A 23,754-nucleotide genomic window follows, 5' to 3' on the forward strand; every position below is an offset into this window, starting at 1 on the left:
CAAATAAAAATCAAATCTGAAGCACAAAATCTGTGTAAATTAAAGATTCACTTTCCATGCAATGTTGAAAAAACTTGAAAATCTAGTATGTTATCTTTAGAGATTTTAGAAATTTATGCCCAAACTGGAAATATGAAAAAAATATTCTTCTGTTAAAATTATCTCAAAATTAAATAGGGCTAGAAAGTACTCATAAGTGTAAGCTTTGAACATACAGAATCTCAAATTCAAATATTTATGTGTGTGTGAAATTATTAATTATGAAGCCATGGATTTTCTATGTAGCTCTATTTAGAAGACTGATGGTATCTGCAGATGTGGAACTCGCGGATATGGAGGGCCGACTGTAAGGGACTTGAGCCTCAGAAGATTTTGGTATCCACGGGGATCTTGGATAAATTAGCAAAATTGATGGATGGCAAAATAAAAATATACATATTATAAAATAAAAAAGCTAGTAAGTCTGCATTTATTTCTTTTACTAAAAGTTTATTTGAATGCAACGTAAATAGTTCTTAATAATACTTGAGAGTTTTCAGTATGTCTGGATTACTTTTTACTGGCAGGGTGCTCCTGGGACAAGCCAGGAGTTACAACGGAACTTCTGGCCTGTGCAGAGTATGATGAATCTGTGCTCCCAGATACCATAATTCCGAGGGGCACGAAGTATGGGTATTGACATCAAGCTGATACAAAAAGCACGAGAGGTAAACCGAAAGAATGACTGAGAAACTGAAAGGGATAATTAAGATTTTAAATAAAGATTATAAACAAAGACAACAGAAATATGATTTGTGGCTTTCTGGCCACAAGCCTATACAGCCTGCCACTCCTCCAAATAATACTCCAAATAATACTAATCTTTCTGGTTATGAATCTCCCCCACCTTTTCCCTAAGCTTCTTACCTATCAACTGTCTTGCTCAAAAACCTTTGACATATTTACAGCATCTGAACTATAAGAATTTTTCAGTCCAATTCCCTATTCCAATACCCCCTCCTCCATTTTATTACCCTGTGTAATCTTAAATTTTCACCTGGTACTGATCAGCTCCCCCTTTTACAACTCCATTACAAACTACTTTCCCCCCTCCTTAAGCCCCACACTATCTAAAACAAGTAAAAGTTTATGTAAACAATTGATCAAGAGCAAACACTAGGATTCCTACCACTGAGATTAGGTCTGAAAATTCAAACACATCACACATACTGGTCAGATCAACAATGGTTGGGGAAGAATTCTCAGTAACTAATTTTAAAATTATCAGTACATACAGAGAATAGTATCTTGGTATTTCCTTTCACTTATTTATTCATCAGTTCAATAGCCAAGCATTGTACTAGAAGTTGGGGGTGCAGGGGTAAACAAAAAAAAGTCCATACCCTTATGGAGCTTATGTTCTATTTGGGAAGTGAAAGAATTTTAGTTAGTAATAAGTGATATTTACAAAACAAACAGAAAAATGATAGAGTGGGTCTGTGTGTGGTGCCAGAGAGAGAGAGAGAGGGAGGGAGGGAGGGAGAGGGAGGGAGGGAGGAGAGGGAAAGGGAGAGAGAGAGGGAAGGGGAGAGGGAGGGAGGGGAGAGAGAGGGAGGGAGGGGGAGAGAGAGGGAGGGAGGGTAATGGGGGAGAGAGAGAAGGAGGGAGGGAGGAGGGGGAAGAGAGAAAGGGAGAGAGAGAGGGAGGGAGAGGGAAGGAGGGAGGGAGGGAGGGAGAGAGAGAGGGAGGGAGGGAGGGGGAGGGAGAGGGAGAGAGAGGGAGGGAGAGGGAGGGAGAGGGAGAGCGCACATGAGAGCTCACAGGTGTGTGCTGGGGGCTGGTACCTATGTTAGGTAAGAGTGATCAGGGTAGGACTTCCTAAGAAGGTAACATCTGAGCAGATTTTTTTGTCGTAAGAGTACACCCGAGTCCCCTATTCTCTACCTCTTTTTACCATGACATACAGCTATTAGGGTAACAACGCTTTACTATAATTCTCACAAAATTTGGATGAAGACAGTAGTAGAAAACCTTAAAAGAGGAAAAGCTTAGATATGAATATATCTGTCCTCCAAACTTCTTGGCCTCCAAAACATTCTAAATGTCTTTTAAAGTTAATGTTTGGGAAGGGGGGCTGCCTTGCTAAGCCATACTGAGGTAGAAGGAAGAAAAGCTGAATTCTTCTGCAGATTGCTGGTATTTGCTCTTTTCCCAGGGACACTAGATGAATCTCTGAAATTTGGGAAAGAAGCAAATAGTACAGATAAGAGGCAAGAATGAAGGGGTATTATAAAGCCTGATCTTGTCCTGAATCTCTGAACCTGCCCTGAGGCTGTGTCGTTCAAAAGGTTTATCATGCTCAAGGTATTCAGGAATTCCTGGTTGTCTACCGCCTTGGCCAAACAGAGAGGCACATGACTGCCCACAGCAAGTCTTCATATGGGTCAGCCAAAAGGCTAAGGGCAGGAGCCTATCCGCCCAGGGGCAAAGATACTAATCTAGGTTGTTCAAGAAAGAAATGTGAGGCTCATTTGTCCAGAGGTGCACAGAGTTTCAAGAATAAGGCTGCTTAAGGCCAAGGCAGCCCCAATGCTCAAGGATGCTGATGGGGAATATTTATCTATATTCTAGATCTGGATTGTCCAACATGATAGCCACTAGCGGCATGTGGCTCCCAAGCACTTGAAATGTTGCTACTTCAAGTTGAGATGTGCTGTAAGCGTAAAACACATGCCAGATTTTTAGAATGAAAAAAATCTCATTAATGTTATATTAATTACACGTAGAATTGATAATATTTTAGACATTGGATTAAATAAAATATATTAAAACTAATTTCATTTGTTTTTTTTAAGTGGCTACTAGAAAATTTAAAATTACACAGGTGGCTCACATTTTATTTCTACTGAACAGTGCTGAACAGAGGGAGATAGAAAGCCCCATCAGGAGGTGAATTTATTTTTCATATCAACATTTAAGATACAGTATCTTATTCTACTTTTGCAGATGAAGGAGAAGATGTTTTTACAAGCTAGGCAACCTGCCTTCCCTGATGAATGGAAGCACAGAGACTTGAATCCAGGTTTCTGATATGAAATCAAATTTTGCAGATTAAAAAAATGTTTTTAACTTTACAAAGGAAAAGAATGTAATGTAGAAATACCATCCCCCCAAAACATCTTTAGCATCTCTGCTAAATCTGACCACCAAATAAATATGACAGATAACATCCCATAGGGCATAGGAACTAACCTTACACTACATAAAATATTACATTAAAAGAATTAAAAAAAATTTTTTTACAGAGGCTAAGGCCCATAATTGTCTTTAATTAAATTTTTTTCAAATAGTTTAAGAGAAAAATTTAAGATGTTGAAATATAATATTTTTACTCTAGTTTTCTTTTTTGTTCAGATCATTTGGTGGTGGATGTCATCATTTTCATCATAATCATTAACAATTAAAAGGTTTATGTAACAGGTGCCACCCAAACACTTCAAAATATATTTAATTTGACACAATTTCATAATTTAATATTCATTAAAACCCCATTAATTAGGTAATATTATTAGGCCTCTTACAGATGAAGAAACTGAATAGAGAACTTCAGCAGTTTGCCAAAAATCATGGAGCCAGAAAGTGGCGAAAGCCAGGATTTGAATCAAGAGCCCATTTTCTTACCCAATGCATACCTATATGCTACATTGTCTTCTAATTTTATATCTATACATCTAAGGTATACAGAAAAAGAATGCCTTATCCCTTAATTTGGGAGCCTTAAATATGTCCACTTGCAGAATTAGAACTCCTTTTAAACTGAATATTTTGCACAAAATAGCCCTTTTAGGTAGCTTATATAGTCCTTAAAAAAAATTCTAGAAAATACATCTCTCACATGCTTTTAAAAGCTGTTAAATAAAGCACAAACTTATATAAATTAGAACCTGAGGAAATACAGGCCAGAAGTTCACTGAAACTGAAAAAAAAAAATAAGAATTTGCTTTCCCTTAGATGCTTAAAAAAAACTCATCACTACAAAACTGACCTTTGATTCTTAGTTTATAATTTGGTTTATACGAGCTGAAAAACGCATTTTAAAAATATCTTAAAGATTTAACACTAAGCTGTCTAACTGCTCAACTGCTGTACTGGTTAACTCAACTGGTCCAAGAATGATGTTTAAAAAGGTCCCAGTCTGCAGTTATGACTGTGTGTAGAGACCAAGGAGAGACTTCATCCTCAGCAGCCACTCTACAGAGAGACGCTGGAGTCAGCAGAAACACCTGGTCAGAAAAGGAGTTAGGCTCACCAAAGATATCCCCAGTTGGAAAAACACTTAAATGGTAACAAGTGCCAACTTTTATTGAGCATTAACCAAATATCAGGCTCAGGGCTTTGTATGGTTTACTGTATGGACTGCTATCATCATTCTCTGGCAAAGGAGGAATGCGATACCGGAGAGCCTGAGCAGGCTGTCCACATCTGCCCAGCTGTGTAGCAGACATGGCACCCAACCCCAGGCTGGATGTGCAGCTCAAGGCCTAAAATCCAAACCACTATGCAACACATCTTAAAATCAATACCATTTGGTCCCGAGCACCAGGACTTCATATTTTTAACTGATCTTTATATTTAGCTCATCATAACCATCATTAAACTTGTGCCCAAAGCTTACTAAGTGAAACTGTTCCTTTTACCATGTCTTAGATTTGAACTAGGTTGTTATAAAAATTAGCAGGGAAAGAGTCATTGTGTCATCTAAAGCAGTGGTTTTCAAATTTAGACGGGCGCCACAATCACCAATGAGATTTTTTAAAAGAACGGATTCATGGTCCCCATCCCAGACCAATTAAATCAAAATCTCTGGGAGATTAGCACCAGGACTCTAACTGTGCAAAGCTCTCACTGAAGCATCCAGAAGACAACTGGGAAAACCCAGCCATAAAATCCTTACTGGCTAGTGCCTTAGCGAGGCTGCCCCATTCCAGGATTTGGCCCTCTGCCAAATCCTAACCAGAAGCCACTTTATCATTCACCATTAGGGAATCACCGACACAGGACAAAACATAATCAAAAGAATATGAGATTAATATGTTCTCTCTCTATAATGCAGACTTAGATGAGAAGCCCAGGCAGTATGGCACAGTTGTTCTAGATAAAAGATAATCTTGAGGCAGACAGCTGGATCTGAATCCCAGGTTCTGCCATTAGGCAAATTACTTTGTGCTTCTCTGTACAGGGAGATAACATGGGTATCTATCTCACAGGGTTCTTAGGAGGATTAAATGAGATAATATATGTAAAATGTGTAAACGAGTGGTAACTTATATTTAATAAATATGAGCTATCACTGTAAGTTAGATTGCTGGATGAGCATAAAATCATAATAAAAAGAACCAGTAATCAAATATTGAATGGCATCAGACCATGATTAGTTTGACGCTTCTATCTTAAATAACAGATGACCTTGCTAATGGAACATGAAATGTCTATCGTGTACTGGTATTAACCCTCTGCAGCCATGTTCACCCTAGAGATAGTCTTCCAACTCAAGTATGATATTTATGGCACACTGCTTCACCTGAATGGGAACTGCCTATCTTTGCATGTATGATACCTCTTTTTCTGGGGTTGAGGGTCCAAGACTGACCAACACTTTCACATTATACACTCCTTCCTTAACTTTATATGTTTAATACAATTCTAGCACAGTCCCACTGGTCTAGGAGAAACCCCGTTGTGTCTCTTCTTGATCACTTTGCATATTGCTCTGAAGCACCATTTTATATTGATTCCACAGTTTAACTATTAAAAGGCTATCTTATTTTTTTATTTTCAAGTTCTTGAGGGGAGCGGGTTCTTCACAACAGGTACAAAGCCCATTTGTTGTCGCTATTGGATGTATGGTCCATCCACATCTCTCATAGAAAGCTAACTTCCCAGCTTTTAATGATACAGTGATCTACAGAAATTTCTCTTCTTGAGCATCAATTCTGCTATCACTGATAATAAAACAATAACAGTCTTTTCTCTCATGTCCTTGGTCGTGTCATTCATTAGTAATGCTCTGTTTATTAAAAGTGATCAAAGGCTGACTTTGTTAAAATCACCTGAGTATGTTGCTTTTATCTGTCAACATAGAAGCAAAGTTTTTCCTCCTTCCTTAATAGGCACATCACTATCTTTATGTGCCCTTCTTAATAACACTCATTTGATACAGTTCACCTTTGAAAAATTTGCCTGTTATCTACTAACAGTTTATAAGTAAACTGTGGTCATCTGCAAAGAAAAGAGGCATCAGTTTGCTGCTTTTGATACATATTTACATGTGAAACTGACATTATTTATTTTTAAAGTTTTCCAGAATAGCTGTAAGTTGCTTCCATGAGACAGTATCTCCTGGTTTTACTCATATAAGGAACTAATGAACATCTTACGTTATACGTGGCACAGTTCTTTCAAAGGTCTACATGAGTTGCAATTTCATGGAGAACACTAAGGATAGCGTTACTTTCTACTGAGGAGAATGCTTTATTCTTGTTTTTGCCAGGACAGAGGGACAGGCAGCAAGACAGAGTCTGCTGGACAGGGTCAGGACACAGTCTTGGGGCTTCAGCACAGTAGGGGAATCTGAGACCAAGCAGGTCAGGAGACCACAAAGTCCAGGAGGGCCTTCCACAGACAGGCTTATGGAGTCAAGTGGGACTCCAGGGTGAGGGCAGACTCTAGTAGGTCAGTGAGTGCAATGATGATCTCATTCCCCTCCTAATCAACATAAATTCCATGACCAATCAGAATAATCACTTCCTCACAGACTCTAAATAGCTTTGCTCTACTTCAACTCTTCTTCCCTTCTCTTCTTTTGTCATACTTGCTCAGTTAAACTATTAACCCTGGCTAAATCCAACTCTCTGCATGCTCTGCTCTGCAAGATTACAGATGAACATTGTGGGAGAAAAACATGCATCATGCTGATTGGTCTCACCTTAAATTCATGACCATGACCCTCAAAAATGGGTCCTTCATCTGCCAGGCAGTCACCCTCAATGCCCTAATTCCATATGCTCTTCACCAATACTTCATACCTTTTCTCCTCTCTCCTCAGGCCCTCACTTATCCTCCCCCATCTCCACTCTCCACTGATGACCTCACTTCCTGTTCTACTGAAAACAAAAGGAAAGAAGAAAAAAAAGGAAACAATTTATATCACCATACCTACTCACTCACTAACATCTAAACTTTGTGGTCTTGCCTGTTTCTAGAACTTTCATGTGTCAATCTCTGCTCTGTTCACTAGACCCCCTTCCAACGACCCGAGAACACTGCTCCATTGCTTCTCTCTCACACCTGTGTCAGTCTTCTGCTATCTACTGAAGATTCCCATCAACATTCAAACATATTATTTCCCCATCTTTAAAAAAAAGAATCAAACTTCTGTTGACCCTACTTCCCTTGTCAGCTATCACTCCATTGCAGAGCTACCTATACTCTCTCTCTAATACCTCTCTTCCCATTCTTTTTTCACCCCTTCTTTACCTTCATTAAGGTGAAAGACTTATATAATCATTGTACAATTATCAAAACAATGAAATTAAAACATTTCCATCCTCTCACACCCACGCAGACTTCCACTCCTTACCACTCCACTGAAAGTGCTCAGCAAGATTATCCATGGTGCCTGCGCTGCTCAGCCTGGGCCTTCCTCAGTCCCACCCTACTCAACACAACTGACTTGGCCGGTCCCTCCTCCTAGACACTATGTGTTTGCTTTGCCTCCCAGGACCCACTCTGTTTTCCTCCTACTTCACTGCCTCCTCCCCCTCAGCACCCAGGGCTCAGCCTTGGCCATCACTCCTTCTCCATCTATGCTCACTCCCTTGGCGCTCTCACTGATTAAATATGATCTAAATGCTGATCATCTCCAGACTCGTATGTCCAACTCCCAACTGGTTGGGATCAGGCATCTGATCAGCCACTCCTTCACCTTCTTAAATCTGTTCAACTGCCACCTTGTTGATGAGGCCTACCCTGAGCACAGGCTTACTTTAAGTGGTCATACCCCCTCACTGACTGTCCAATTCCCTGTACCCAGTGTGACCTTCCCTTTTTCTGTAGCATTTATCACCAGAGTGTGCCATCATTTATCCATTCTGACTTCCTGCCTACTATGTTGCCTGATGTGCCCCAGGTGCCCAGAACAGCACCTGGAGGAGGAAGCGCTCAGTAAATACGTGTGGAATAAATGAGGACACGGGTTGGGAACAGCAGAGACAGCCACGATTTTAGGGCTACAGGAGCTGCACTACTGTAGTCAAGTCAGAAATCAGCCTAGAGTTTCAGCTAAGGCAGGGAAGAGATTCTGAATTCACTAGTAATTTTCCTGACAATTAAAATGAGTTAATTCAATATAAGCTACATAATTTTCTAAAATAAAATGATCATTTTCTATTAACCGAGTAATGTCAGCGGTTGAGCATTCTGAGAGAATATAGGTTTGTTCACTGGTTTCTGAATTTCTGATATATATATACACACAAGTCTGGCAAAAATCAGTATGTTATAAAACACCAGTAGACATGATACATCTTCAAAGTACCCAAAGAGAAATTACCTTTTGCCTGCTCTACACTGGTTGGACTCTACTTGTTCATAATGTTTACACTCAACCTTTGTGCTAGACTCTTAAACGTACCTGTACACCGACCACAATTTCTAACTCTGAATACATTTGGTTTTTAGGTTACATATTTTTCTCTCAATCCATCACTGGTATCAGTTCCAACTCATCCTGACCTAGATATAATTTATTCTCAGAAACCAATACAGAAGACAACTTATTTGTTATCCCCTAGTTTTGTCTTTAAGTGTCCACTATGAATCTTTGCTCAGCTGTTCAAACATTCTTTACTATCTAATGCATAGTTTCAAAAGCTAAAAGAACCATACATCTGATATAATTCTTCTTAACATTATTACCAATAATAGATGACACCAAGATTGTTTAAGGCCTATAATTATTCTTTCCTATTTAAAAAGAATCATCAAATCGAACACTATAATCATTTTCATGAATGACTAGTTTCTGCCAAAATATTGTTTGAAATATGTAACATCAGTTATACTAGTGACCTCATTTCTACCACAACCCTAGAACATTATATTTGCACCTACTGAAAGTATGGTTTCAAGTACGGTTTCTATTTAGGTTTAAGTACGGTTCCTATTTAGGCCTTTGATTATTACTCTAAAAACAAGTAAGTCTTGACTCTAAAAATCAAATTTTATAAAGAATACATTCTTGGAAAGTTCAATTTATATCTCTTCTTCATTATAATGGCTATCATTCAGAATTATTAATAAATTCAGATCCTGACTGGGTACATGACAGGTATACAGCCATGAAAACATAGTTAGAAGAGGCTTACTATATATATTTTGAAAATTCACATGCTGCTTAAAGAAATTTTAGAAAATGTAGACTAGCAGAAAGAAGAAAAAATAAAATTAGCAAATATCCCAATTTATTATGAAGAGGTATCTGAGTCAGACAGGAATAGGAACCTAGCTCTAGCACTTATTAGCTGTGTTACTTAACCTTTCTGAGTTTTGTCTCTGAAAAACACTAGGATGAGAATCTGAAATACTCTTCCCTCAAACTTTGCATAGCTTGCTCCTTCCTATTATTTTATGCTCTCTGTTCAGATGGTAACTTCCAAGCAAGACCTTATTCGGTCTTATTTTTCTTCATAGCATGTGTTAAACATAGAATCTAAAACTATATCATTCACTTGCTTTTTGTCTGTCTGTTCTATTGAAACATAAATTTAGGAGGACAGACTATATCTGTATTGTTTATTGCTGGCTTCCCACTGCCTAGAGTAATGACTGGCACAAGGTAGGTGCTAATAAACATTTGCTGACTGATTTAATACCACCTAACTAGAAGGGTTCTTGGGAAGATTAAATAAAGCAATGCATGTAAAGCCTATGACCCCCAATACAACATTCAATAAATAACAGCCATTATCTTAATTTTATTAGCATTTACTTCAATTACTATATGAGTAAAAGTACAAACTGCCTACTTCTAGAGGTGCTGGTTATTATAAATGTCTGGTCCAGAGCATGCTTCTCAGACTTTAGTGAATCACAAAATCACCTGAAGGGCTTGCTATTACACCAATTTCCGGCCCTTTCCCCAGATATCTGGATTCAGTAGGTCTATGGTAAGGCCTGAGAATGTGCACTTCTTACAAGCTCCCAGGTGATGATGTTGCTGGTCTGGAGACTGAACTTTGAATAGCAAGTATATGTGCCATAAGATTTTTAAACACTGAGTATCAACATATCAAGAGTCTGTACCTTAATTAAATAAATACAAGTGTATTTAAGATGCTTGTTCAAAAAATAAGAAATGATGATAGAACTTAAATTTTACCATCTTATGATTAAATTATTCCTTCACTCTTACACAGTACTACATAAAATTACCAAGTCCCTTAACTGTCACATCAATTATATTTAATTATCAATTAACCCTTCTTCTTTAAATAAATTGAAAACTAAATACAACAATGCTTTTCCAAAGAATTCATCTTAGTTAAGGGACTACCACCATAATTCCTGAAAAGGCAGAAAGAAGAAAGCTTTCTTTTCCTGTACCACAGAATTCCATGTCTATAACCTTCCCTTTTTTCTGAGGAAAGAATCATCAGATTCTTAAAGAGGCCTCTAGCCACAAAAGAGTTAAGAACCAATGCACTGTGTTCTGCACATTTTAGCTGCTGGAACAAAGCTCCTTTGTTCTTAGTTTAAGTGAAAAGTCTTTCATTTTAAGTCAACAACCTATACAACCACCAGCAAATACACTCTAAGCAACCTCAAAAATTTCTCAGGACCCTGGTGCAAGACGTAGAGCATCCCTTAATTTAGAACCACCAATCTCTACTCTCCAATCCTGCGTCTCTCCCTCTCCCTACCCACGACCCACAAAGCTCCCACCTATATTTTAGAAGACAGTTTTTCAAAATCCGTAATTCCTAACCCACACTATCTACATGACTTTCAAGCTACCTTTCACTGCATTTGAATCTTGGAAAGGAAAAACACACAATAAACTAATCAACTGATTGACCATTTATTTATTCATTTAAGCTTTTACTGAGCACTCAAGTACCAGGTACTAAGGATACACTTAAGCTAAATCAGCCTATGGGAGTAGACAGGTGGCATATGTTGGAGTAGATGAGCTTTAAAGGATGGGCGGCTGCTAGCCAGGCATACAGGAGACGTTCCAAGCAGAGCAAGCAGCTGAACCATGTATGCAGTGTGTGTCAGGTGGTGGGGGGAGGGAGAGGGCAGAAATCAGTCACAGCTGCATAGCTTTAATTTATCCTGAGGGCAGTAGAGTACCTTTAGGAAATTTTGGGTTGGCTGAAGCGTGAGCTATGAACACAGTAAGCCCTTGTAAATGATCACCACTGACACAGCTTAGGAGTGGGCTGCAGGGACTCTGGTGAGAAGGAATGAGGGCCTGAGCGAGAAAGGTCACAGGGGATGAGAGTGAAGGGACAGATTCAAGAGAGATTACAGAGAGAGACCAGACAGAACTTTGCCCCTGTTTTGTTAGTGAGGGTAAAGAGAGTCAAGCATGGAGCATATTTCTTGCTTGGACAACTGAATGTTGGCATCCCATTCATTCACTTTTAGGTAATGTTAAGTTCCAGGAGGCTTCAGGACACCTAAGTGGACATCCAGTGGGATTCTGATGCTCAGAATAAAGATTTGGAAGACATCAGCATAGGCTGAAGTCTCAGAGAAGGTGAGTTCACATAGAAAAGAAAAAAACATATACAAATACACCTGTAGAAATTTCTTCTTGGCTTATGAGTTTTGCTTAGTAGAGTTTAAGTTCCAAATTTATCTTATTTACCACTCTACTCCACGGGCTAGCAAAGTGCCTGACATCTAATTCCTTACTTTAGAGAATTCAATAATTATTTGTGTGAACAAGTTTATTTCCTTAGGTTTGTTACGTTGTAAAAATTACCTCATGGACATGTAACCACATGTAACCTAACAAACCATACGTTTGTTAGGTTGTTAAAATTACCTCATAGACATGTGGATTTAGTTCATCTAGCATTAAGTGATCATTTAAAGAGAAAACTCATCTGTATTTTAAAATTTTACCTCATTTTAAAGTCTTATTATCTTTTTATCAAACGTCCTTGGTCTGCTGAAGGGAGCTGGTATTAGTAGTTGAGGTATGAGCCTACTTAAAGATGGGGCTTTTATAAGCCCTTTTCTTTTTTCTTTTTTTTTTTTTGTGACTCCTTGTCAGAAGCGTGGGACATTCTGTGCTGCCATCTCTGCCTCACCTTCCTTCTGACTGGCTTGCCCCTTTCTCTGTCTTCCACAGAGCTGAGTGCTAAGAACACCAAGGGCTGCTGCAGTCAGACAGTCTGCTGTCATTTTGGCCCTTGTTTCTACATCCACAGGGAAGCCAGGCAGTGTTAGCTCCAGAATTTCTTAATGGGAGAACAGGGGATCAACAAACTGATTTGAGGAGCGAGAAAGAGTCGAGACGCATGTGCAGAGTAATCTGAAAGAGTAAAAGTGACTCCGCTTATCCATGTCAAAGCAGGGAGAGCCACTCGTGATCCCTACGCCTCCCAGCCCAAAGCACCTCCACTGCAGTCAGGCCCAGGTGTTTATGTCCCCGCCTGAGAAGGCCTTGGGCCCATGCCTTTAGGAATTTCAGAAAACACTCTTTTTGGTTCCTTCCCTGGCATTCATTCTGCTGCAACATCCTGACATATATCTGCTATTACATCATTCTGTTTCCTCATTTTCATCGCACTTACCAGCATCCAAATTTATTGATAATTTATACATTCCCTAATTTGATTACTATTCCTTCACTTGACTAGAGTTCTGAAGGGACTGGTCCTAAAGTCTGATTTTGCTCACCAATAATAAAGCTCCATTTACACATTTCAAACTCGAATAGTAAGAATAAAATCTTTCTCTTTTATTATGAGTTTTCATAATAAGAACTATTGTTTACCCATTCTTTACTTACAGTATCATAAAATTATAGTCTATGTACAAAGTTATTTTAATAAGATATTTTTTATATGCCAAAGTCAAGATGGAAAATATCAGGGGGTACCTCAATGTCACTTAACACTTCTTACTTTCCGCCTGTCCCATTTGGCCATCTTCTCTATTGTATGCTGATCCCAAATCATTGTACCACATATATCTGTCCCACCGATACCTAAGAAAACCAGGTAACATCAAAGAGCCAACCAATGATTAAGGAACATGCTTTACAGTACTATTTATTTTACCAATACAAATAGGGGGATATTTTGCAAGTGGGATAGTTTTTGCCTATAAGCCCCAGTATGAATACAAACCAAGAAATATATAGAAATCCAAGGACCAGAAAGTGCATAAAGCTTAGCACTACAGAATCATCAGGTCTCCTAAGACACTGGGTTGAGTGCCTGACTCCACCATCATTTACTCTACTGTTCTGTGTTCTCTGTGGATGAAAGAGGCCATATTTGTGTCTTTTAATCACAATTCTGCCATGTTCATTCTCTCTCAGTAAAGGGGCTTGCTGACTGCCAAGGGACTTTTCAGGCCAGAATGACACGAGCTGTTAAACGGTCACCTATCCCTTTAGACCTTAAACTGCCGTTGCAAACATAAACATAACGCTTGCTTATAAACTTATTGTTTATACTTCTAGAATCTTTGGTTTCCCTTCAAAAAAGTAACATTTAGGAAATTCCGTGGTGGCGCAGTGGTTGAGAATCCAGCTGCCAATGCAGGGGACATGTGTTCAAGCCCTGGTCCGGGAAGATCCCACATGCCGTGGAGCAACTAAGCCCGTGCGCCACAACTGCTGAGTCTGCGCTCTGGAGTCCGTGAGCCACAACTACTGAGCCTGTGTGCCACAACTACTGAAGCCCACATGCCTAGAGCCCGTGCTCTGCAACATGAGAAGTCCGCGCACCGCAATGAAGAGTAGCCCCCCACTCGCCGTGACTAGAGAAAGCCCGCGCGCAGCAACGAAGACCCAACGCAGCCAAAATAAGTAAATAAATAAATTTATATTTTAAAAAATAACATTTAAACTGGGATTCCATTATGTCCCAAAGAAAATTTTCTTTCAGAAGAACAGATATAAAATCTGTATTATATAGATAAAAACTGGAGAATTTGTGCTTTCTTCTCATCTGCCAAACAGAACTGGCAGGTTATGCTGGAGAAATCCAAATATAAAAACAATGCACTAATGTCAGAAGAAGCAAAACAAAACAGACTGTGTACCATGTTCAGGTGCCATGCTTCGTGTAGTGGGAAACAGGAAAGTATAAGACAAAGTCCCCACTCTAGAGTAGCCACATCCTACTGGTTCTTCCTCCAAAATACATCCATAGTCAATCATTCTTCCCTGCCTCCATCTCACACCTCATTACCCTGGCTGAAGGCCCCATAATCTTTCAGCTGACCTGCAGCAATAGCCTTCTCACTGATTAGCTGTTCCTTAAACTTGCCAAGGGCATTCCCACCTCAAGGCCGTGTACTTGCTTTTCCCTCTGCCTGGAATGCTCTTCCCATATACCCAGAGTTCAATCCCTTCAGGTTTCTGTCCAAATGTCATCATATCAAAGAGGCCAACCCTGACACACTATATAAAATAACCCCAACTCTCCTACCTACAATCCTTCTGTGTTCTTCATAGCAATTAACACAATCTAATGTGGCATATGTTTATTGTTGGTTTTCCCCTTTCTTGAGAGCAGAGATTTTTGACTACCTTGTTCACTGCTGTATCCTCTGTGCCTAGAATGGTGCCTGGCACACGGTAGGTATTCAATAAATATCTGTTTGATGATGTTTAACTTATAACTGTTCAAGTTAGATAATGATACAGTGCAACAGTAAATGAGCATTTCAAGACAGTTCATAGTTAACTGGTAATTGAACAGCATGGGCCCAATAACACCTCCAAAAAGTATACATCAACATCACTTGGAGAGGTTTTCTGAAATACACCTGTCCAGACCTCATCACAACACCCACCAATCTCTCCAGGTGGAGCTGTGAAAAAGTTTATGTTTAAACAGCTTCCTAGGTGACTTTTTTTTTGGTGGTAACATATTTATAAAATCTGCCATTTTAACAACTAACAGGTGATTCTTTTTTTTGCAACCCTGTTTAAAACTACTGGTATAATAGTATGTAAGTTAAGCAGAGGGAGAATAGCTGAAGGGGGGATTAAAAAAATATCCCAGGTTATCTTAGAAAGAGCATGGGCTTTGGAGCTGAATACAGGTCTACTACTCATAAGCTGCGAGACTGGGCAAGTGACTTAGCTCTTAAGCTTCCACACCCACAAGTGAAGATAATCTCTATACTCTCTCTGTCTCCCCACATCCCCTCCAAACTGCTTCAAGGTTACTGTAAAGTTAAAATGAAATCAAGTATATAAAGTATCTACTTTGGGGCACATAACAGGTATTAAGCTAGAACTTACTGGAATTACCTTCATTGAAATAGGAAAATAAATTCATATTGGCAAAAACACAAAAAATAGGTGAAATCCTGGCCTAAGTGGCTATAAAAATGTCTCTTTCTCTACTGATAGGACAGGTGAAAAAGAAACTTGTCAGGAGTTCCACAGATATGATCATTCGTTAGAACAGTGATTCTCAAACTTGTGTATGCTTCAGAATCACCTGGAGGGATTGTTAAACACAGATGCCTGGGCCTACTCCCAGAGCGCTTCCGTAATTCTGGGGGGAGTTCTGATGATCTGCATTTCTAACAAGTTCCCAGGGGATGCTGAGGCTGTTGGTTATTGGTCAAAGGGTACAGTTTCAGTTATACAAGATGAATAAGTCCTAGAGATCTACTGTACAGCATAGTGCCCACGGTTAACAATACTGTGTTGTACACTTAAAAATTTGCTAGGAGGGTAGATTTTACGTTGTGTTCTTATCACAATAATAATAATAATAATAATAATAATAATAATAATAATAAACAAGAGGGTGAGAGAAAACTTTTGGAGGTGATGGATAAGGTTTATGGCATTGATCTGGTGATGGTTTCATGCGTAAATACTTATCTCTAAACTCATCAAGTTATACACATTAAACACGTACAGCTTTTTTAGTCAACCATACCTCAATAAAGTGATTTTTAAAAACCCACAATGAATTAAAGTATGCATATCCTAAAAAAATCTCTGAGCATATTAATTCTTTCAGTAAAATTTTTAAAAAGCGAAAACCTCAAAAATAGTTCACGTAAAAACAAAACTATAACCAATAACTGCTTATGATTTTCAGAACATTTTAAAATCAGATAAAAGTCAACTATAACAATTTAAAAAAGAAACAAGAAAAAATTCATACCACTGGTATCCCACTGAGAAATTTAATTCTGAAAATAAATTCAAAGTTAATTCTTAGAATACTCATTGTTTTAAAAGTTAAAATCTAAGGAAAAAAAAAAACCCAAATGTGGTAGTTTTAAAAGAAGAAGTGTAACCCAAAACTTCTGATAGGTAGATGACATAGTAAAGAATACTTACAGGTATGGAGGCATTCCGTCACTGTAGTTGGCTTGATCAGATACCCTTTACAGATATAGCAAGTGATGTAAGGATTGAAATCTTTCACCAAGTGTTTCCTCTGGGTAGCCATTCGTGGTTAGCTAGGACTGGCTCTAGTAGTTCAGGTAAACAGGGGTATTAAGTGGATGAAAGTCTGATCCCAGGAGCTGGTGTGGAGTTCCCAACTGGATGTCCTGAGGCATGAGAACTAACATCCAGACTTCTCATGAGATCGCTGGTCATCACTCCTTTTGGTGGTTCTGCTTTCCCATATCTTCTTCCACAGTAATTTTAAAAAGACGAGAGAAAAAGGTGTCAAATTCCTCACACTGTATTAACACCAATGTATTAGCAGCAAGTATTACATGTTCCAAACTGGGTGAACAGGTGAATAGAACATTTCCCTCACTGTAACATTAATTTGTAAACCTACTATGATTAAGTCAGAATAATGAATGACAAATTCATCCAATCCTGAGGCCTCAACTATAACCTCTATACAAATGACACCTGAGGCTATTAACTCCGGTTTTGATATCTTTACCTCTTGAGTAATGCATTTTAACTATCTGCTTGACTGCTCTATTAGGAGTTACTGCCAACACAAGCTTAAAGATTCAAAATTGAAGTCATTATCCTCCCTATCAAAATGCTCCCTATTTCCATTCTGTACTCCACACCTAGTCGGTAATCAAATCAAATGAATGTCCTTTTCCATTCCATCCACAGCCATCCTACTCAAATATTACCTCTCCACCTTCAGCCCAACTTATGTTCTACCAAGTTTATTTTATTCTATGACATTTGGATCCTCTTCTCAAAGAATGTCAGTGTCTCCTCTTTACTCTGTAACAGAGAAACCTTTAAATTTCTCAGCTTGTCGTATAAGACCCTCCACAGGCTGACCTTAACATACCATTCAAAGCTCAGGAAAACTAAAAGGATGGCTCTTTCCATAGTCCATTCTGCAGGTCCTCTGCCCTCCATCCAAAGAGCTCTTCTGCTCCCCTATCTAGAGCCTACCTATTCTTCAAACCCTTTTCCAAAGCTGTCCTCAGTGTAATTTCCCCGGTTTTTTTTTTTAACCCTCATTTGTCTCCTCTTACCTTTTCCTTCTATTTTTATTTACACTTACATTCATTCTTAATCTCCTCTATTAGACTGCAAAATCTTAAACAGACACCAGTCACATTTAGTAAGTGTATAACCTGGGCAATGTTACTTATCGTCTCTAAGTCTTACGGTTTTTTAAACTGTAAAATGAAAACAAGAATGCCAGCCTCCTACAGTTGTGACGATTAAATGAGACAACATACATATAGCTAGCACACTGTAAAAACTGAATGTCATTAATTTTTTTTTAACTTTTAACTTTTTTTTTCCAGAAACGTCTAGCATGGCTTGTGCATATGGTTACTTTAAAAAGTTTTAAAGGTTTCTTACAACAAACGTGTCCTCTTAGAGGACACAACATGAAAAAACGGTGTGGACTTCCCAAGTTAATTCTATAAACAAAAACTTTTCTATCTCGGCTATTAACTCATAGGTTAAGTATAAAGCAACCGGAGAGGTAAAAGGCATCGTTCCATCTTCCACCGACAGACACATCGCTACTGAGAATATGCACGGAATACGTTCTGCAAGTAATCATCCTATCCGCTCAGGAAATCGTGTAGAGGGTGTAACAGAAAGAGAGCGTAATTATCAGATAGGGGGTCTGGGTTCTGGTTCTGAGCCCCTGTATGACCTGCAGCAAGGCAATTATCCGTGCTTGGATCTCGGCCTCCTCCTCTATATACTGGGATTAACGGCCCTGCCTTTCTCACAGGTTTGTTACGAAGCTCCAAAGTCAGACAAAGTCCTCTGAAAGGGGACATGCACAGTCCCGACCCGGGGTGGTATTATGATCTTAAGCCATGCAGCCCTGTCACCAAGAAGGTTAAAGGAAGCAAGTACTTGCAGTGACGGGGCGGGGGCAGGAGGGAACTTTTCCTCGTCCTCCGGCAGGACCCAGCAGAGCTGCCCTAGGCGGTCCCAGCACAAGCCTCCCCGCCCGGCTGGCAGGTGCGCGGGCCAGGGCCCGGCGGACGCGCCGCTCGGGCCGGGCCGGGGCTGCGCCTGGGAGGACGCGCCGCCTCTCCCAGGGCCGTGCCCCCGCCGCCTTCTCCGCCCCCGAGCGCAAGGCGCGACCTCGAAGCCCCCAGACCCCGGCAGGCCACCCCCGTCCCCGCCCCCGAAGAGCTCTCCCGGCTCCAGGCGGGGCCTGCCGCGGCAGGTGCTTGGAGGTGCCGCTCTGGCTCCCGGCGCAAACTTGGGCGGGGAGCGCAGGGGCGGCCGAGTTCCGGCCCTTCGGCCGCTCTCCAGCCAGCTGGGTACCTACCCCGCGGCTGCCGCCACCGCCACTCCTCGCCACCAGCGCGCCGGCCTCAGAGGGAAGGAAAGTGAAAGAGAAACAGCGCCTGCCGCGGCCTGGCCGGTCCCCGCGCCCCGTCCGCCCTCCCCCTGCAGGCGGGAGCGCGCCGGCTCCGCGGGGCCACTCGACTCGGGCCCGATAGGGCGCGGCGGGCCTCGGGCCCAGGGCCGGTGCCGCCTCCAAGGGCAACTCCACCCCCTTCCAACCGCCGGCGCCGCCGCCGGCCACGCCCCCGCCACGCCCCCCGCCGCCACGCCCGCAGGCCACGCCCGCCCGCCCGAGCTCCTCGCAGGTACCCCGGCCGCCCCGGCCGCGCCGCCGCCCGGGTTCCAGGCCGACGGTAGATTTGACCAAATTTTATCTCAGTTCTTCTTCTCCTCACCACCGACCCCTCCCAGTTGTTTTCATCATAACAATGTCTGGCAAATTTTCCCTGGCGGGTTTACAAGCGATGGTCGGTGCTGAGAATGACTCACCCTGCGAAACTGTCTACTCAGCTGCGTCTTCCCCAAACTAGCCCCACGTGGGCCGCGGTAGGGACGAAGACCTCTTGATTTACACCCTATTTAAGAACCACTAAGGAACTTGTTACTGGGAGGTGAGTGGGCGGGGGGTCTGGAGATCAGGATCAATGACAACTGGAAGCAAGGGAGAACGACGGGGGTGGGGGGTGTTCGTGGAAAGGTGAAGAGTTCTTACTGCTTGCAAGGTTCAAAACCAACCAACCAACCAACCCCAGTTCTCTTTCTAGTGGACTTTAAGAACTACAAGGGCAAAAAAATTATTCAAAAGCATACATTAAAGGATTCCTCAAAGTCATTCAATCCTAATATACTGCATTCCACAAACTTACAAATTTCTACCATAACCAGTATTTTGCTGAACATAAATTAGACTTGGTTCTTTGTTGCTTAGAAGACTGCAATCCAGTAATCCTAAAATAGCAGGCCAATCAGCGTGGTGTCCACCAGTAAACAAAAGTTCAAAAGAACATCCCAAAGGGTATCTCCCAAGGGCAACTTTCAATCTTGTGTGTTAGAAAGAGGAAAAGGTGCTGCAATTACATCATCTTTGCCTCTGGAGAAGTGAGGGCAGTGATGGCTAGGGAGCTGACAGTAACGGAGAAGGGATGGGGGGAAATTAGTATTTGCCTTACCTCCAAACGACATGAGTCACCTTACTTACTACCAGAGTGGAGATGGCTCTAGTGGCAAACCAAGGAACCCAGTGACCACTGGTCTAGCAGGGTGCAAGTGTTCAAAGATCCATTTCAAATTTAAAATACACCAAGAAGGAGACAAGACAGCTTTAAAAAACATCCAATTTATAATTAAACTTAGGTAGAGTGGACATAACCTTTAAAAATTACCATTTTTAACATCATAGCAGGAGCAATACATTTTCTGAAACAGTTTTCAATGACCACATTTTCATAGTCCTCATAAGAACCATTTTGCAAAAGTATACATGCCAATTTCCAAGCTGGGATCAACTTCAGCAAGTCCCGGCAATCACGACGAGCAAAGAAAACAAGTCCGATAAAATGACTTCATAGTTGCAGGATTCCTCTCCAGATCTTTCATCTTGGAAACTAACTAAACATATCAATATGTGAAAAGTCACCCTATTTATAGTATATTTAAAATATGTAATGGGGGGGCTTCCCTGGTGGCGCAGTGGTTGAGAGTCCGCCTGCCGATGGAGGGGACACGGGTTCGTGCCCCGGTCAGGGAAGATCCCATATGCCTCGGAGCGGCTAGGCCCGTGAGCCATGGCCGTTGAGACTGCGCGCCCAGAGCCTGTGCTCCGCAACGGGAGAGGCCATGAGAGGCCCGCGTACCGCGAAAAAAAAAAAAAAAAATGTAATGAGGGACTTCCCTGGTGGCGCAGTGGTTAAGACTGTGCAATCCCAATGCAGGGGGCCTGGGTTCGATCCCTGGTCAGGGAACTAGATCCCACATGCATACTGCAACTAAGAAACCCACCAGCCGCATCTAAGACCCGGCACAACCAAATAAACAAATACAATATTAAAAAAAATAAAATATGTAATGGAAGACATCACTGTATAAACTACAACATATACATTATGACTTATTTTCCTAATTTGCACCTGAAGCTATTTTAAATGTATTTTTAAAGAATAACACTTAATGAAGTCCAGGGGGCTTAAGTGTTATTGGTGATCAACACTAAGTGGGGTTAATCATTATTCCCTGAGGAGATGAGCTTGAGATGGATATTAGGAGGACTTACATTATAGTAATGGAGGGAGGGGTCACAAATATGCTACAGAGCAGTACCTGAAGATAGACATGGAGGTGGGGTTGCCATAATGAAACTGCAAATGGTGGACTTGGAAGCGGGCAGAGAATGACAGCCTTTGTAAGAAAATCTGTGCTTCGTGTCCCGAGGCAGCATGGTTTGAGTAAAGTGTCCAGTAGTTTCTCCTTTCCCCTCTTCAGCTACCACCTCACCTTGCCCATTCCAAGAAAAAAAATGCACACACAAAAAAGAAAAAACAAAACCTCAAATATGTGTCTGGTTAAAAAAACAACACAAAAAATGGCGAGAGGGAATGTTAAGAAGGGGCAAGTTTACTGACTCGTGTAAATTCTGAGGATTTAAACATAGGACTTTTAGCTGCTGTGTGCCATCTTCTCCCTTGCGACTGCTTTCCACTTTCCAGTAACTCACCCCTTAGTCCCTTGGTTCTGACTGTGGAGACTGGAACAAACCATAGAAGCCTCAGTATGAGGGGGTGGCTTTGATAACAAATCTCAAAAACCAGTGGGACCCTCAAGTAAACAAAGGCCTGGGAGCAACTAGATATACAGGACCAGGAAAGAGAAAAGGCAGATAAAAGATCATAGCTGAGAGTCCCCTTATCACTAATCTACTTGAGCTGTCTCATTTTACAGATGTAGAAACCAAGATCCTGAGAAGTGGCAAATTCATAATCACAGAGCTCATTTTGGTAAAGCCAAGACCAAAACAAAGGTACCAGTTCCATATTATTTACACGTCTTAAGAGAACTTCTCAAACCCAAGAAGTTAAGAGGGGGGGTTAGGTAAGAAAAAGATTAACTTACAAGGAAATAAAGGAACAAAGGGAGGGAAGAATAAATGAAAGGTGGGAGGGAAACAGCGACTACAGAGTACTCAGCAGTGAACTGGCCAGTGGTGATTTCCCATCAAAGCAGCAAAATCCCACAGTGATAACTTGTTTCATTTGATCATTGATCCAGATTCTTCCAGGAAACCACAATTGCCTCTTGACAACCCTTGGAACTACTTGGAGCTATCTGCGTACCTAACAAATGTTTTCATTACTTTATACTTTATGTCTAGAGTTTTATTTCAGTTAAGGCTGGGCCACGGATGGGTAATTCTGTACTGAAAAGCTCACATTCCTTCCTTGCCTAATAAATACACCATCGATGAACAGATGTTTAACAGCATAACATTTTAAAAGAGTAAGGTCTTTACATTTCCCTGAAATATTAAATGACTTTTCCATGATTGTCAATTCTTTTATATACCTAAGTACGCTGTTTAAGCTTTTAACATAGACTATCTCTAACATAAAACTACCCTCTGTAATCTAAAAGTCATCCTACAGAGATTTTAGAAAATATTAAAATTTAAAGTGTCCTACTGGGCCTAAATGTATTTATTTTATGGCCATGGATATCACAGCTCAAAATCTATGACTGCCTAAAATCAATGATGGAGGAACGGGAGGGAACAGAGAACTGAAGGACTTCCAATCACTCTTGACCATGTGTTTTTTTCTCTTAACATAACCCTACCTTGTAATCAATAATTCTCAAGGACTCTCTCTGCTAAATGTCTCTTGAATCCTTTAACTTAACCTACCCTGGTTCAAATCATTTCTACCCCCCCATTACTTCAATGAACTCTTAGACTGTCTCCCTACAGCTCTTCTCTTCCAAACCACTCTCCACAGCACAGCCAGAGAGAAGGCCCTTTCTAACTGAAAATTTGATCATGCTGCTCCCTGACTTAAAAAAACCCCTTGTTCTTAAGATAAAGCCCAAATACCTAATAAGCCCACCCCATATCCCTGTCACTTCTACAGCCTCTCCATTGAACTCCATGCTGCAGTCATAATGAACCTTTTTATCCTCTAGCGCTAGAGATGGCTGTTCTTTCAAATGAGCATCCTGTCCCAATCCCATCCCAATCCCCTCCCCACCCTCTTATTTATTCCTTGGGTATCTGATGATCTCAAAGGCCACATTCTCAGAAACCTCAAAGTAGCTGAGGTGCCTCCTTGATATACATACACTATATATAGAGAGAGGGGAGGGGGAGGGGGAGGGGGAGGGGAGGGGGAGGGGAGGGGGAGGGGAGGGGGAGGGGGAGGGGAGGGGGAGGGGGAGGGGAGGGGGAGGGGGAGGGGGAGGGGGAGGGGGAGGGGGAGGGGGAGGGGGAGGGAGAGGGAGAGGGAGAGGGAGAGGGAGAGGGAGAGGGAGAGGGAGAGGGAGAGGGAGAGGGAGAGGGAGAGGGAGAGGGAGAGGGAGAGGGAGAGGGAGAGGGAGAGGGAGAGGGAGAGGGAGAGGGAGAGGGAGAGGGAGAGGGAGAGGGAGAGGGAGAGGGAGAGGGAGAGGGAGAGGGAGAGGGAGAGGGAGAGGGAGAGGGAGAGGGAGAGGGAGCAACTCATCCTTATTCTCTCAAGTCCCACATTACACTGTCTTGT

At 41.3% G+C, this 23,754-nt stretch overlaps 1 protein-coding gene across 9 annotated transcripts in view; it reads right to left on the minus strand.

Annotated features, from left to right (window-relative positions):
- PCGF5 (polycomb group ring finger 5) overlaps positions 1–23,754 on the minus strand; it is a 115,970-nt gene that overhangs the window by 46,247 nt on the left and 45,969 nt on the right. For 6 of the 9 annotated variants that reach the window (XM_059055482.2, XM_067025058.1, XM_059055486.2 and 3 more), the window contains exon 2: positions 16,598–16,892. In XM_059055482.2, the coding sequence (XP_058911465.1) occupies positions 16,598–16,709 (112 nt within the window). In that variant the 5' untranslated portion in view covers positions 16,710–16,892. Of the gene's footprint in view, positions 1–16,597; positions 16,896–18,998; positions 19,177–23,754 lie in introns of those variants that run through there. The other 3 variants (XM_059055487.2, XM_059055481.2, XM_067025056.1) reach the window with 2 other exon arrangements.

The sequence above is a fragment of the Kogia breviceps genome, chromosome 2 (genome assembly GCF_026419965.1).
Source record: "Kogia breviceps isolate mKogBre1 chromosome 2, mKogBre1 haplotype 1, whole genome shotgun sequence".
Lineage (NCBI taxonomy): Eukaryota > Metazoa > Chordata > Mammalia > Artiodactyla > Physeteridae > Kogia > Kogia breviceps.